Genomic DNA, 16,772 nt, shown 5'->3' with positions numbered 1-16,772 from the left:
CCCCATTTCCATTAGATACCCCCATTTGCCCAATTAACCAGCTTTCAGATCTGCGAGTTCCCCTTGATTACTCTTTCCCTCACCTCCCACATTTACTCCATCCGCCAGTTTTGTAGTCACTACGCCAGAACACATCCCTTCCCACCTTCTCTGCTTTTACCCTAGTCCAAGGTAACATTATCTCCTCTGTAATTCATGGCCACAGCCTCCCAACTTGTCTTTCTGCTTCCACTCTTAACATCCTCTCCTCTGTCCCCAGGGTCCATTCTTCACATGACAGCAAGAGTGATAAAGCCTCTATGATGTCATCCCTTCCGGGGGTGTAGGATGCTTTGTGTAACACGCTAAGGCTCTCTCTCCTTTGCCTCCTTACACAGAGGCCTGGCCCTGGCCTGCCTTCCTGTCCTCCTCTCCAGCTCTCTCTCTATTTTTATAATTTCATTTATTTATGTATTTTTGATGGTGCTTGGTCTTCATTGGCTCGAGGGCTTTTCTCTAGTTGTGGCGATCCGGGGCTACTCTCTAGTTGTGGTGTGCGGGCTTGTTGCGGACCATGGGCTCTGGGGCACATGGGCTTCAGTAGTTGTGGATGTGGGCTCAGTAGTTGCAGTTCCTGGGCTCTGGAGCACAGGCTCAATAGTGCAGTAGGGGCTTGATGGCTCTGAGGCGTGCAGGATCTTCCTGGGCCAGGGATCGAATCAGTGTCTCCTGCATTGGCAGGCAGAGTCTTTACTACTGAGCCACGAGGGACATCCTCCAGCTCTCTCTCCTTTGCCTTTTCTGCTTCAGTCACATGACCTTACTTTAATGGGATTCAAAGCAGGCCACCTTCAAGTATGTTACTTAAGCGTACTGATTCTTTTGAAATAAAGTTACTTTGGAAACAGTGTAAGAAGAAGGCTCTGACCCTCCTCTGCCCCCATGAATGCCAGAAATACATCTATCACGGAAAGATACCCTACCTACATCAGAAGGATGTCAGACATAGGGAATATGAGATAAGGAATTCAAGGCCAAGAAAGTTGTATAAACAAATGAGCTTCGTTACTTCAATAGTCTGCTGCCACAAGCAAAATCCTCTCTGTTTTGTCAAATTTTCTCAAATTTTCTTTGTCTTACAGGTATAAAAGTTGCCTGCTTTGGTCACTTCTTTGAGCTATATACCTTTGAGGCTCTTGGATGTGTGAAGTTAAATTTGATTTTTTTTTTTTCTCTTTTTGATGTCTTTTGTCAATTTCATTACTGGACCAGCTCAAAAGACCCTAGAATGGTAGAGGAAAGTTTTTTCCTCCTCTACACCTCATTCATGCCAAACTGATTTACAGCTCCCCTTGGTCCTCTCCCCTTGGCATGCTGTCCCCCCAAATCTTTGCAACATTGGGATCCTCTTACATCTCTGCTCAAGCCACCTCCCATAAAATGGCACCTCTCATTGCACCCACCCTTTATTCTCTATCCTAAAAAAGCTTTGCTATTTTCCTATCACTGGTGTAGATGCTAGAGCCGATGACCCAACCTCCCTTCCACCCCCATCATTACAGAGAAAGAAAAGAAGCCAGAGGTCAGAGTGGCCCCCGGCCCCCACTTCAGCCTTCTCCTCATCACTGTGCAGCAGAACTTGAATAAGTGCTGTCACTGCCATCACCTGACACGCTGACATGAGCTGCTGTCACTCTTGGCATCGTTCAACCAGCCCAGGCAACACAGCACCAGGGCAACAGCCCCATGAACGGTGGGAAGGATGCTGGAGTGACCTTCACTTCCCATGTTACTTCTGTATGATCCCTGGCAGATGAAAGTTTTCATACCTTTTGTCTCCGAGGGCTGGTGGGATGGGGGCACAGGGGCTGGAGGTGAGGGGCTGGAGAGAAAGAGAAGCATTGGCCCTTTCAAACAGCCTGTGGGGAAACTCAAGACTTGAAGTCTGAGTTTAACAGACTCAAATAACAATCATAACTCACACTTTGGTTTCCAGAGGTTCCTTCCTGTCTCAGCCCACCTGGGCCCCTCTGTCTCTAGCTGCCCCAGTTTCCAGAAGGGAAATTGTTCTCTGAGGCAGTGATACCCTGAGTCCCAGGCCCCTGGCACCTTCCTTGTACCTCCCAGTCTTACTTTTCCTTGTCCATGTCCTGCATTTCATGGTTTTATGACCTGCTCTCAGAGAGGGATGTGAATTTTCATGATTACCGGTGTAAGCAAACAGTCATGCTTCTGCAAATAAGAAAAGCAGTACTTCTGGACTTCCCATGGACGTCACTTGGCTTGCTTCCACACTGCCCATTTAGGAGCCAGGGTGTGGGTGGGATGTGATAGGAATTGGGAGGAGGCTCTGACTGTGGTCCCACACCCCTGGGCGGGCATCTCACCAGTTCTCTAGATCATCCTCACCCAGGTGTCCAGTTCAACCAGATGGTTCTGAGTACTTCAGCAAGGTGGTACCAGGGAGTGGGGAATGGGTGTGGAGGAGGTCTACTCGAAGGCACACAGGCTTACCCTTGTCCCTCTGACCGGGATGCTGGCGCAGTCACCCACCCCTAACCTGTCTTTCAGACCGGACATGCTCCCATCCACCATTGTATCATTTATCTTCCGCCACCTGCTTACTGCAGGCTAAGCTTACGGGATGAGCCACGCCCTAACCCTATGTTGACTTGACACAGAATCCAGTACATCAAATCAAAATCCCCAAGTACTGGCCCCCTACTCTTCAAGTACCTAGATAGGATCTCCCTGAAAGATAGTTGGAGCTGTGGTGTTGGAGAGTGCAACCTGCTGGAGGGGCAGACAAATTGAATTCCCAGTTCATTGGAGAGACTTCCTACTTCCGGTTGTATTTCCGGTTGAGTTCATGGTGAATGGGAGGGTTAGCTCTCCTCACTAAACCCCCCTGACCCTTTCCCTTTCCTTTCCAACAGACTATTTTCATTTGTTTTTCTCTTTCTGACTTACTTAACTCTGTATGACACGCTCTATGTGGGTCCATCCAGGTCTTCAATTTTGTTCCTTTTATGGCTGAGTAACGTTCCATTGTATACATATACCGTGTCTTTTTTATCCATTCATCTGTTGGTGGACACTTGGGTTGCTTCCCTGTCCTTGCTATTGTAAATAATGCGGCTGTGAATACTGGGATGCCTCTATCTTTTACACATACATGTAGAATCTAGAAAAATAGTATAGATGATCTTATTTGCAAAGCAGAAACAGGGACACATATGTAGAGAAGCAAGGTATGGGCATCAAGGGGGATTGGGAGGTTGGGATTCTCATTTACACCCCATTGATACTATGTATAAGATAAATAACTGATGAGAACATACTGTATAGCACAGGGAGCTCTATTCAGTGGTCTGGGTGACTTGAATGGGAAGAAAGTCCAAAAGGAAGGGGCTACTGCTGTACAGTAGAAACTGTCACAACATTGTAACGCAACTATACTCCAAAAAAATTAATTAAGAACAACAAACAAAAAAAGAAGGCATGGAATGATACACACAGAAAATAGGCCATTTTTCTTTTCCAGGATAAGGGCACCTCAGTGCAGAGGAGGAAAGCTGGTTTTGGGAAATAACTTGGCCACAAACCAGAAATAGAACAGCCCTTGGAGGCTCTATTTTAGTCTTTGTCTCAGGTCCAGGAATTGAAACACAATTATAATATCTTAATGAAAAATATTAAAATGTAAGTACATATGTATATATATTTGTATAATTCATGAATATATTCCTCTTTGAAAAAATTCAAACGTTATGAATAAAGTTGAACTTCCTATTGATGACCCCCTCCCAACCCCATCCCACTATTTTCAGTCTGGTCTGTACTCTCCAGGGCTCTCTGCCTTCCATACTCTTAGAATCTCATGGTTAGGCATTTTACTTTTTTTTTTTTTTTCAAAAAAAATTTATTTATTTATTTGTTTGGCTGTTCTGGGTCTTAGTTGTGGCACCAGGGATTTTGGATCTCTGATCTTCATTGTGGCATGCAGGATCTTTATTTTTAGTTTCCACATACATGATATTTAGTTGAGGCATGTAGAATCTAGTTCCCTGACCAGGGATCAAACTGGGGTCCCCTGCATTGGGAGCATGGAGTCTTAGCCACTGGGCCACCAGGGAAGTCCAGATTATACATTTTGGATGGGCAGTGTTTATTTTTTCTTTTATGTGAATGATCTCATTCTGTTCTTAGAGTTCTGCAGTCTGATTTTTACACACAATGATTCACCTGGATCTCTCTCTTTTCAGTGCTCTTTTCTTCTTTTTAATTTGCTGTGTTTTAAGATTTTTTCTAACAAAGGGTGTTTAGCTTGTTTCCAGTTTACTTTTTCCTGAACAATTCTAAAGTAAAAGTCCTTAAATTTGCTTCTTTAGGGAAGACACCCAGTAGTGGAACAGTAAGTTATGTTAAAAATCAATTAGGCACTGTCAGGACTTCCCTGGTGGTCCACTGGCTGAGACTCCACGCTCCCAATGTAGGAGATCAGCTTTGATCCCTGTTCAGGGAACTAGTCTGCGTGCCACAACTAAAGATCCTGCATGCCACAGTGAAGTTCCAAGATCCCACATGCTGCAACTAAGACCTGGCACGGACAAATGTGAAAATAAATATTAAAAAAAATAAATTAGACACTATCAATTTTCTCTCCAAAATGGCTGTACCAATTTACTCTTACATAGATGATTTGCAGATGGCTCAAGCACTAAAAAAAAATATCTGCCTGCAATGCAAGAGACACAGGAGACTTGGGTTTGATCCGTGGGTCGGGAAGACCCCTGAAGAAGCCATGGCAACCCACTGCAGCATTCTCGCCTGGAGAATCCCATGGACAGGGGAGCCTGGTGCGCTATAGTCCATGGGGCCGCAAAGAGTCAGACACAACTGAAGCGACTGAGCGCCTACACACAGATGAGTGAGACGCCTTCACAGTTTGTCAGTTTTCTTGCTGGCATGTCCTCTCTTTGGGGCCTGAGAGTGGAGTTGAACCAGGGAAAGGGAACAATACCACTGCTGGGGCTCCCAGGGGGGACCTCTGCTTTCTCCCCCAAAGCAGCCTCCTGCCTCCCAGGAGTCCTATTCCATGTTGCGGATGGGTACCACTTAGATGCCTGCTCCTAACAGCCATCCTAGCCTTTGCACTGCAGTTAGGCAGCAGACTGAGCTGGGAGAGAGGCTTTGCTGAGTTGCAGGGTCTAGTTCCATCCACATCTTGCGCCCTGGCTTGGAGAACTGTGAAGGAGGAGAGGGTGTTGGGAGCGAGCCCCTGAGGACTGGCACATTGTTTTTCCCCAACTAAGTCATATGCCATTCCCCTCTTTTTTGTTTTGATAGAAGGCTTTAAAAACTTAGTACTATTTTGAGTAGCTAATATATTCAAAAATCAAACAATATAAAAAGTATTGAGAGAAATATCCTGTTCCCACCCTTATCCCCTTGTATCTTATTCCCCAGCCCCTCATGATTACTTTTTAAATTTGCTATATATCTTCCAGAGTTCTTGAAATCAGATAAAAGACATTGGAAGGGACTGCCTTATTTCTTTTTAAACTTTTTATTTTGTATTGGGGTATAGCTGATTAACAACGTTGTGATAGTTTCAGGTGGACAGCAAACGGACTCAGCCATACATATACATATATCCATTCTCCCCCAAACTCCCCTTTCATCCAGGCTGTCACATAACATTGAGCAGAACTCCATGTGCTATACACTGGAGGATTGCCTTATAATTTTTTTTCTGCCTTTTGTTACATAAAAGCTGTGTTCTTAGTTGCTCAGTCGTGTCTGACTCTTGTGACCCCATAGACTGTAGCCTGCCAGGCTTCTCTGTCCACGGGATTCTCCAGGCAAGAATAATGGAGTGGGTTGCCATTTCCTTTTCCAGGGGATCTCCCCAACCTAGGAACTGAACTCAGGTCTCCTGCATTGTAGGCAGACTCTTTAATGACTGAGCTCTTAGGGAAGTCCACATAAAAGCTAGGACACTATAAACACTGCCTCTTGTTCTATTTTAGTTTTCACAATATCTTGGAGAGGATTCCCATAATTCATTCTACAAATGTCCCATAATTCATTCTATGAATGTCTCACAATTTATTTAGCCAGTCTTCTTTGATAGAAACTTGAGTTGTTTCTCATCTTTTGCTGTTACAAGTGATGCACAATGAATCATTTTGATCATTATTGCACATGACTGTATGTCTGTTTGTAGGATACACCCCCAAAAGTGAAATTGCTGGGCCATAGGTGGATGTGTATTTGTAATGTTCGTAATTACTATCAAATTTTCCTCTGTAGGAGTTGAACCCATTTATTCTCCTCATACATGCACTGTAATGTTCAGGAGTGAGCATTTCCTCCGTCTTCCCAACGGGGTGTGATGTTAAACTTTTGGTATTTGCTAATCTGATAGAAGAGTGTAATCTCAAAGTGCTGTTAATTCAACTTTATTCTAAGTAATATGGAGCATCTTTTACTCTGTCCAAGATCAAATGGTATTTCCTTTTCAGAGGACAACCTATTAATATACTGTTTTATTAAATTTCTGCCTATTGTTTTGGTGGATTTTCATGATTGCTTTTTTTCTACTGTTTTGTGGGAACTCTATATATTAAGCAAATTATCTCTTTGTCTGAGATTATAATTCCTTTTTTCTCCCCTGGGTTGTTTTTGTGTTTTGACTGGTGACTTCTGCAATCCTGAAAGTTTCCTCTTGGCCCTATTCATTCTTTCATCCTCCATGCCTGTGTTCATACTGGTCCATCTATCTAGGCTACTCTCTCCTTTTCTTTGTGTGGGGAACTCTTGCTCATGCTTTTAGGCCTGATTCAAACATTGCTGAACTTGACCCTCAGTCTCCAGAGCAAGTCTTGTCACCCCTCTTAGCTGCTCCTTTCATACGTTGTCATGACTCTACTTGTTAAATGCTCTCTTATTTTTAAAGATCCACCTTCCCTGGTGGCTCAGACGGTAAAGCGTCTGCCTACAATGCGGGAGACCTGGGTTCAATCCCTGGGTAGGGAAGATCTCCTGGAAAAGGAAATGGCAACCCACTCCAGTATTCTTGCCTGGAAAATCCCATGGATGGACGAGCCTGGTAGGCTACAGTTCATGGGGTCGCAAAGAGTCGGACACGACTGAGCGACTTCACTCACTCACTCCCTATCTAACTAGGAACGCCTTACCTTTCTGGTTTCTGTACTCCAGCCCCTAGGACATAACACTGGCTTAAGATGTGTTTGTTGAATAAATGAATAGAGAAACACTTGGCAGCTGTTACCACCAGCCCTTACTCCCTATAATACTTTAGCTGATCCTGTTTTTCAGAGGAAACTTGTGTACCATATATACTTTTGTTGAATAACAGAAGAGAAAGGGAAGGGTGTTCAAGCTGGTCTTTGCTGGCCAGTGATGTTCCTAAGCGCTTTGCATCCCATGATGAGGAGTGGATTTCTAATTCCTCAAGGGGAGCACTCATGACTCCATTCATCTTTACTCTTCTACATCAGCTCTGACACAAGTCAATGACCATGTGGAAAAAACATTTGTTTTCAGTGAAGTTTATTTCAGAATCATTGAACAATCTGATCATTCTTCCCTATTCATAAATAATTCTGTTTAAATAATCTGAGCTTGTATGCTTTCAGGCTTGGTGAAAGGACTTGACAGAAGGATGGCACACTAACCCAAAGGAAATTGGTTCCACAGTTATTGAAGGCTAGGATTTTTCGCAGATGTGGCTGCTTCTTGGCCCCCTGGAACTAAATTAAATAGACTAACCCATCAATAAATAAATAAATAGTTAAGCAATTGCTCATCAGAAGCTGGGTGCAAAGGACAGGGGATTTCTTCTAGTGTGCCATGGTCTTTGCCAGGCCGGCTTTGAGTGAGTAGAAGTGAGAGAGGGGTGGCTCAGTGGCTGGGGTCCGAGGATAGGCACTGGGAGGAGGGGATTGTTCCTCCCGGCTGGTGGGAGGGGATTGTTCCTCCCGGCTGGTGGGGAGATCTCTAAGCACTAATGCAGGGGAGGCAGTTGGGCATGGATCACACAACAGTGAGGTTCAGGCTGCGGCTGTGTTCTTCCCTTCCCTTCTGCCAGTCCTCGGGGTTATTCAGCCCACGTGGACTCCCTGCGTATGGCTTTCTTTAGGGAGAGAGGGTTTCCATTCTGAAGTCAGTTATATCCTGGCCACCTCTAAAACGTCCAAGGAAGACGGGCTTTTCTTCGATTTGAGAAGTGCTGATGTACCAGTTAGGGTACAGGACAGACTCAAATTCAACTGTGTTCTTGATTTCTGTCTTGTAGAAGACGAATCGCTTTTCCATATTCCTCTTGGGGTAGACTTTGGGGTCTACTTCCTGCAGCAAAACAGAAATTAACATCTTTAAGAAGGAAAGGGAAAAGACATTCTACCCTGGTCAGGACAAAGTTGTTCTCTGGGTTGTTTAAAAATGGATTAGCAGGGCTCAGGTCTGGGAGCCAGACTCCTGAGTTGTCTTTGTGACCCTGGCCTTCTGTGTGGTGACAGAAGACACACTTATCCTTCTCTGAAACTTCGCATCAAATGCTAGGGTGTATAATATAGGTGGAAATGTTTTCAAAAGTGAAAATTAGGTAAAAGCTTCTAGGTGTAGCTAGTTTCCAGGGACTTATCCTGTGTTTTTCCTCATGGCTCTGGCTAGAATGACTTCAAGTTGGACATGAAATTTTTGCTGGGGAAACTGGTGGGAGGAGGAGGTGTGATTTTGGGAGTGCAGTGGAGATGGCAGTGACTGGTCCCTTGAACTGATTAAGTCCCCAAAGTGTCATCTATCAAATGATGGTTGTTGTATAGTCACTCAGAAGTGTCCAACTCTTATGCGATCCCATGGACTGTAACCCACCAGGCACCTCTGTCCATAGCATTTCCAGGCAAGAATACTGGAGTGAGTTGCCATTTCCTACTCCAGGGGTTCTTCCCGACCCAGAGGTCTAATTGGAATCTCTTGCGTTGGCAGGCAAGAGCCACTATGGAAGTCCCATCAAATTGAAGAATTCTAACAATGTATAATCTGTTGGGTGCCAAGACGGAAGAAATTCTGCAGAATAATTTATTTTTTGTGTGATGGGAGTAAAAGCTACATGCATTTGACACTTACATTAAATTAATTTCCATTTATGCAAAATTATCATTTAGATCTACTCCCAGAGGTTCTGGGGAAGGGGGAAAGTTAGTTGTCTTTGAAGTAAGTGATGGCTAGGGATGCCCCAGAAGAGCCTGAGAAGGACCTTCAGCCCCCGGTATTCACTCACCTCCAGCTGCAGGGTCGGTGTATCACCTTTTTTCACACAAGACAGGTATAGATTCTTGTCCCTGATACCCAAGGCCACAGGAATCTTGTTGTCTCTTTCCTCTCCTTGTACGAAGCTCATGCAGAACACCACTAGGTAGAGGAGAGGGGTCTTGCGTCAGGGATATGGCACTGCAGGGTCAGCCCAATCCCTGAACCCCAAGCCCAAGACTCATACAGTATAGCATCCTCTGTGGGAACTGACACTGAGGTTCCTATGGCAACCCACACTGAGGTTCCTACAGCCTAACAGATAGGGTAATCCCACAGATCATAGCAGCTTCAGTTTCTTGAAACAGGTTTTCCCCTCAAATGGTCTGGGGGCTTCTCAAAGACTCATCCTAGTGGCAATGAAAAATCAGGGGTCTAATTTTTAAAAATAGGAGAAAGCTCTCATGTCCTTGACTGGTCCACAAGAACAGAACAGTATGATCAACGTGAAAATTGAGAAAAGAGATAAAGCTGGGCTCCTGAAAGACACTAGGCATGGATCTATTTCAGGACTGTAAACAGGAAAGTGGGAAGAACCTGGGAAAGGAGAAGCTTAGCTCGGAAAAGTGGTTCCAAAGAAAAGACATACATTTTTAGTCTTCTTTAGTTATAGCTGTCTCACTTAGAGGCCCAAAGGTCACGCTCACAACACTGTTCTAAAGAAACAGGGTTGTCTTGGCTTGGTTGATCCGGGATGCTTTCCCTCAGGGATGCTTCTCTTCAAGGTCAGCACCCTTTGAAGAGAACAGTCTGGCTGTTCCTTTCAGCTGCCCCCTTGGTTACACCCCTGCATACAGGGTTCAGCCACAGTGGCAAAGTGCCAGACAGATTCCTGCAACCTGTGAGCCACCCCTGGACTTGAAACAATGCCAGTGACATGCGCTTCCCTGGTGGCTCAATGGTAAAGAATCTGCCTGCCAATGCAGGAGACATGGGCTCGATCTCTGGCCCGGGGAGATCCCACATGCCGCAGAGCAACCAAGCCCTACTGTACTCTAGAGCCCATGAGCCATCTACTGAAGCCCCCTCACCCTAGAGCCCATGCTCCACAGCAACAGAAGTCACTGCAATGAGAATCCCATGCACCACAGCTAGAGAGTAGCCCCAGCTCACCACAAGTAGAGAAAAGCCCTCACAGCAACAAAGAACCACACAGCCAAAAATAAAGGAAAGTTAAAAAAGAAAAAGAAAAAAGTTGCCAGTGACAGTAGAGAGATATAAGTTCCTGCTTGTCAGTTAGGTTTCCCCCTAAGGAACCATCTGGTTTTGGATGGGAAAGATGTTAGGGGTGTGGGGGGGCAGGGTTGGGAATGAGGAGGGACAAATTATCTCCTCACCATTCTAGTTTAAACCCCAACAACCGGAAGAAAGAACCCACAGGCAGTTAGGTCATGTCCATCAAATGACCTCTTTCTAACAGAAGCACTGCCATTAAATGACTTGGCTGGGCAGTGGTCCTGGGCTTGCTGGAGTAGTCTAATTTCTCAGAGTCACCTCTGTTGCTGAAAAATGAACATACTAAGGGACTCAATGTGGTCTTATCACTAGAATCCAAACAGAACGTTTGCATGTCCTTCTTTATTGTTGTTATTTAGTTGCTAAATCGTGTCTGACTCTTTGCAACCCTTTGACTATTGCTCTCTAGGTCATGGAATTTCCCAGGCAAGAATATTGGAGTGGGTTTCCATTTTCCTTCTCCAGAGGATCTTCCTGATCCAGGGATTGAACCTGTGTCTCCTGCATTGACAGGCAGATTCTTTACCATTGAGCCATCTGGGAAGCCCCAGCATGTTCTTTATTATATGCAATTTCACTGCCATGGATCATTTTCCTTAATGGTCTGCTCTGTCAAAAATGTAGAGAATTAGTAAGCAATGAGGAGGCCAAGAAAAGAGACAAAGTCCCCAGGTACCTTCTCGGCTCATTTCCTGTGAGAGGAGGTGGAGAGCCTTCAGCACACATGGGCTATCCAGCACCAGGGATTTTTGCTCTCTGTCCTGGAGTTTGCATTTTACTGACTGCACGGCTGCATCACACAGAAGCTCATCGGAGGATGTTTCGAAGATGACAGGCTCTGAAATGTGGAACACAAACCTTGTTTAGGGAGATGCCCAGGTGATGATGGGAGGCAGAATTTGTTTCCTTGGAGGACATCTGATCATGCCTAGCTGATGCTTGATTACATCAGTGGAGAAGAAGTTGGGGTGGGTCAGAACACTGAGCCTGGCACCCTAAGATGTAGGTTCAAACTTCAGCTCTATTACTTGCCGTGGATGAGCCATGGAATCCCTTATGTAAAATGGTGGTGGCAACAGATGTGGCCCAACAAGGACATTCTGAGATTCGCAGGATATAATGTAAATGAAAGCATACAGAATGGTTGGCTGCTTTGCAAATATGAGTAGTTACCAAGGTCCTATTTTAAGAATAGTTTCAACAACTAAAAAGGAGACTTAAACCATCACCAAGTTGGCTTTTATACAGTAGTGTATTGAAATGTAACATTTTGGGTACCATTTTATGCAGGTCTGTAAATTCTGGAAAAGCTTCCATAATTTTAAAATGCAAAAAAAAATAAAAATAAAAATAAAATAAAATAAAATGCATAGCATGATTAGTCAGTTACATCATTATTTCATTAAGGAAGAATTCCTTAAAAAATCTTTTAAGGGAGCAAATCAATCTGATGGAAGACAAAACGAAAAAAAGACGAGTTTCAACTGAAGAGATGATTAACTGGGTTTCTAGGTGTCTCTGTTTTCCTCTCATTACTGGGCCCTCTACTTTTAAAGGGTTTCAGCCTCAGGAGGGGAGGCGGGGAGGCGGGGGTGTTATGACTGTAGGGTTATGGCCTCTGAGAAGGAAATGACCAGCGATCTCATGTCTGCCCTCAGCTCTCATTAGGTACCTTCTTCGAAGATGAATGAAAGGATGCTCCTCAGGTCATCATCACGGAAGACATGTTCGTAGGCACGGCTCCTCAGCTTCTCCATGGCCACGATGACCGACACTACCTGCCTGAAGCTTTTGTTGTAGAGCTGGTGAGAAATCTGCAGCTGGATGTTTCCATCTCCCATGGAGCCGAGGTCCAGGTGTTGGGTGCAGCTCTGTGAAGGGACCAAAGAAGTCAGTGTGGGAAGATGGTTGGGCCAGACGACTCCCGTTTTGGCACGAGAGAGGAGGAGAAAGGAGATTCATGCATGTTCAGCCACTCAATCATGTCTGACACTCAGAGACCCCATGGCCTGTAGCCAGGCTCCTCTATCCATGGGATTCTGCAGGCAAGAATACTAAAGTGGGTTGCCATTTTCTCCTCCAGGGAGTCTTCTGGACCCAAGGATCAAACCCGCTGCATCTCCTGCATTGATGGGCAGATTCTTTACCACTGAGCCACCTGGGAAGCCCAAGGAAGAGATAACAGAGCTTCTAAAGATAAACTTTCATCTCTCCGCAACCCAGAGAGGTTAAGTGGCTTATCCAAAAACATAGCGGCCAGTGAGAGGCAGACCCTAAGCCATAATGTAAGCTTTCTAATGCAGTATACAACATTCTTCTAGAATAAATCCATTCTTACCTTATCTTTTCTTATACACGCTCCACCTAACCATAAACTTATACCTTCTTACACTATTTATCTTTTTGGAAGCGTAATGCACCAATGTTATGTATTTCATTTTTCATGGCCATGATGATTAGATTTTCAATATGCCTCTGCCCAATCAACAGTGTTCTCTACAATCTTTTTCTCAAATGCTTCCTCATAAGCATCCTGCAAAAAAGTGGTGACTATTGTGAAATAGTTCCTCAATTCAGAGAAACTGTTTAACTGCATTAAACCTTAACTGAAGTTGCTTGCAAGACATAATAATGGTTTAAAAGTTTGAAGGACAGCTCAAGAGACCTGTAACAACACAGAGGAAAGCTGAGTGGGAGGGACATTCTGCCTAGAGTAGAGGCCCCATGAGAGAGAGCCAGAATACTGCAAGAGGCTGTGGGAGGGAGGGCTGGACAGAGAAACTGGGCTCCATCTAGGGCTGGAGAAAACCAGCCATGCTAGTTTTAAAATCTTTAAAGAAAGGAACTTTCAACAAGACAGGAATGCTTGATAGGGCTGGAGGAGGTTGTCACAAACTAAAAACATCAGAGAGAACAGCTTCCTGCTAATTGGTACAACTGCGCCAGCTAGCTCGGCTGATGGCTAGACTACCTGAGAGAGTTATTAGATTATAGAAGCTATTACACTTAAAGAAGAGGAGGGACAGCTGGAGGGTCAACAATACTCTCTGGGTCACAAAGCGTCAGACACTACTGAGTGAGTGAGCACACACATACAAAGAAACAGTCCTCTGCGAGATAAACTTAGCTCCTGCTGGTAATATCTCAGCCAAGGATTGCAGGATGCTAGGGTCTCGGACATCATCCTGCTTATGACCCTTATTATCCAGACGAGGATCAAAGGGGTAAAATGACTTGCTCAAGATCCAACGGCAAGTGAATAATTTTCTCGTAACTCCCAAACTCAACTTTTTGTTTACATCATGACTTGTTGTCTTTAAGCTCCACTTCAGCGAGCAAAAAACAATCCCACCCTTAAAGGAGGTGGACATATTCATTCCCAAGGTCATCATCTCTGGGTCAGGTTCAGTTCAAGTGATTAATGTAGCTTCATCACTTTTAGAGCTGAACACCTCTCCTAAAAGAAGAATTAAATTTGCTTGGAAGCCTGAACTGTCTTCCTAACATGAGACAGCAAGCACTATCTCTACTTAAATTCCCCTTCTAAAAGCCTCTGCAAGCATGGCCAGCATCACCAAGCCTCAGCGAAACACTGGTGGCGTGGGAGTTGCGGAGTGGCCAGCTTCCATTTGTCTCACTGGAAGAGGAGAAAGTCATTCCATCACAAAATTCCATAGGAACAAGCCGGCCCAGAACACTTCCCTGAGTCTTTCCTCTGTCAGAGCCCCTCAACATGTTGGGATCAAAGCCCATAGACTCACCTTCATCTGTTTGGGGCCATCAACCTCAAATAACAGCTCATTCTCATCACTGTAATAAAAACAGAAAAATTGCTCAATTACATCTCCTGGACAAGATTAGCTTTTCTTCCTCAATGATAATCTTCACCATCAATGCATATGTGCTAAGTTGCTTCAGTCGTGTCCAACTCTTTGCAATCCTGTAGCCCACCAGGCTCCTCTGTCCATGGGATTCTCCAGGCAAGAATACTGGAGTATTGCCATGCCCTTGTCCAGGGCATCTTCTGGACTCAAGGATCGAACCCATGTCTGCTGCACCTCCTGCATCTCCTGCATTGCAGGCAGATTCTTTACCCACTGAGCCACCTGGGAAGCTGGGCAATAGGAAACTGCAAACAACGTGTTCCTTAGGGCTGCCTGAAGCAGGTAGTTGCCACGGTAGTATACATGGGACAGAACGGGAAGAGGGCAGGTACCCGTTGCTGTCTGAGCTCTCTGTTTTATCCTGAGACCTAACTTCCAGCCTGGTGAAAATCTGAGCTTTCCTCCTCAGTTAAGCCAAATCTGCCAAGGGGTCCCCTGGATTGTCCACTTGGAATCTTTCTTTCCTGTTTCCATCTGCAGGAAGCCCCTGAAGCAGGATCTGGGTGGCCTAGGGGTGCCACGGCTGGACTTGCAGTGGGACATCAGTCCTTAAACCAGGTTGACTTGGAACCCTGCTTGCCACTGTAAGAGGCAGTTTGGGAGACAAATCTGGTCTCTAAGCACATATAAAAATCCATTCTTGAGAGGAAAGCCCTGCTAGCACAATTGGTGTCAATTTTCCCACTGACCTGTAGTAAGCCATCACTTCATTAATGGGTTCAGGTACGGTTGCCATGGCTGTTTCAGAAACCTGTGCAAAGAGGAGAAAAATGAGTGACCATTTGCCATGCCAGTCCCCATGAGGGCTGCCTTCTTCACATGTGAATTGCCCTCAGCATCTTGTACCTGGCAGGCAAGCAAAGAAGCCATTTTCAAATGAATGAGTGAATGCACGAAAGTCATCCTTTGGGTTCAGAGTAAGTGAAAGTCACTCAGCTGTGTCTGACTCTTCGCAATTCTCAAGGCCAGAGTACTGGAGTGGGTAGTCTTTCCCTTCTCCAGGGGATCTTCCCAACCCAGGGATAGAACCCATGTCTCCTACATTGCAGGTGGATTCTTTACAAGCTGAGCCACAGGGGTCCAGAGTAAAGCATTTGCTAAACCAAGCCCAAACCAGGAGCGGATCTCTTAAGTGATCTGGGATGGAGGTAGGATCCCGAGCTCTCAGATGTAAGCTGCTAGACAAGTGATATTAATCCCCCTATTATTTTGCAAGTTATGGTATTATAACACAGCTGGCAGTTTTGCAGAAAGCCCAGCTGTCAGGCAGAGAAGGAAGAGAAGAGGGAGGAAGACAGGAAAAGAGAGCGAGACTCCCTTAAGACCTAGTCAGAAGGAAGAATTAAAGTGGTACCTGGGCAATGAAGGTTGGCTGGAGAGAATAGGATCCCTGGATGGCTTGCTGTGCCTCCAAGCGGGTATACTGTCTGCTGGTTTCTCCCACTTATTTTATGGCCTTCAAAAGCAGAAGTGGAGAGCTGAGAGATTTCCCCTTTGGTTAACTGATTTCACAACCAAGTTTTAAAAAAAAGGATTGATGGTAACTTCTGGGAGAGAAATAATTCTCCAGTCCTTGGGAGGGCAAGTGATAGCAAACTGTGACACATTCTTGCAAATGTGTCATTATGCAAATATATGTTGGTTTTTCTGACAACTATTGTGCAGATGGTGTCAAACCAAAATAGTGGGTTTTCCTAGGTAAGAAGGATGTTTTAATTTTGGATCTCTGGGAACAAATTGGAGGACACACAGAGGCACACACACAGAAATGCTCCCTCGCTCACTCCTTGCACATAAGTTTAGGAAACTTCTCACTTGGAGATAAATAAGTGAGCATAGGAAAGTGACAGTAACCCTGCGAATTCCGAACCCATCATGCTGTTTTCTGCCTTGGAGGCTCTGGGTCAATTACTGAAGCCTCTGGGGAGACATTTGATCTTGCTAGGATGAGGCAGGGAAAACACAGGGACGCAGGCTTCAGATGGAGCTGGGGGAACCTTGGAGACAAGCTCATCCAACCCATTCTGACCAGGTGCTGGTATCCTAGCCGATTGCATATGGAATCTACATTAATATTTGATGGACAGTGAAATGAACCTGGATTGAGAACCTGTTTGAAAAGATTGTGAATAAGTTTCATAATCATATTCCCTTTTTAAAATGCAGAGAAGTTGGGGTCTTTCCTGGAGGTCCAGTGATTAAGACTCTGCGTTTCCACTGCAACGGAGTTAGGTTCAATCCTTTGTTGGGGAACTAAGATCCCGCATGCCTCAGGTGGGGCTACAAAAAAACTGCAGAGATGGTTTATGCCTAACAGAATTTTTTTTTTTTCTG

The 16,772-nt window shown here is 45.0% G+C and overlaps 1 protein-coding gene across 1 annotated transcript; it reads right to left on the bottom strand.

Annotated features, from left to right (window-relative positions):
• Positions 1-7,540: 7,540 nt before the first annotated feature.
• On the bottom strand, positions 7,541-15,910 carry IL1B (interleukin 1 beta). The gene is made up of 7 exons (XM_069580377.1): positions 15,793-15,910; positions 15,128-15,189; positions 14,316-14,364; positions 12,227-12,425; positions 11,231-11,392; positions 9,290-9,420; positions 7,541-8,355 (listed from the first exon to the last, which is right to left on the bottom strand). Exons 2-7 carry the CDS (start codon positions 15,172-15,174, stop codon positions 8,143-8,145), a joined length of 801 nt encoding a protein of 266 aa, XP_069436478.1. The 5' UTR covers positions 15,175-15,189; positions 15,793-15,910; the 3' UTR covers positions 7,541-8,142.
• Positions 15,911-16,772: the final 862 nt, after the last annotated feature.

This window comes from Ovis canadensis, chromosome 3 (genome assembly GCF_042477335.2).
Source record: "Ovis canadensis isolate MfBH-ARS-UI-01 breed Bighorn chromosome 3, ARS-UI_OviCan_v2, whole genome shotgun sequence".
Lineage (NCBI taxonomy): Eukaryota > Metazoa > Chordata > Mammalia > Artiodactyla > Bovidae > Ovis > Ovis canadensis.
This window is presented reverse-complemented; position numbering and strand designations above follow the sequence as displayed.

What these genes read in the sequence shown, in the direction of transcription:
- IL1B (XM_069580377.1), bottom strand. Translation starts at nt 15,174, where the DNA reads ATGGCAACCGTACCTGAACCCATTAATGAAGTGATGGCTTACTACAG. An exon ending in GAAGTGATGGCTTACTACAG is followed by an intron (nt 14,365 to 15,127) that starts GTCAGTGGGAAA and finishes TTTTTATTACAG; the next exon opens with TGATGAGAATGAGCTGTTAT. An exon ending in ACAGGAAATGAGCCGAGAAG is followed by an intron (nt 9,421 to 11,230) that starts GTACCTGGGGAC and finishes TCCTCTACCTAG; the next exon opens with TGGTGTTCTGCATGAGCTTC.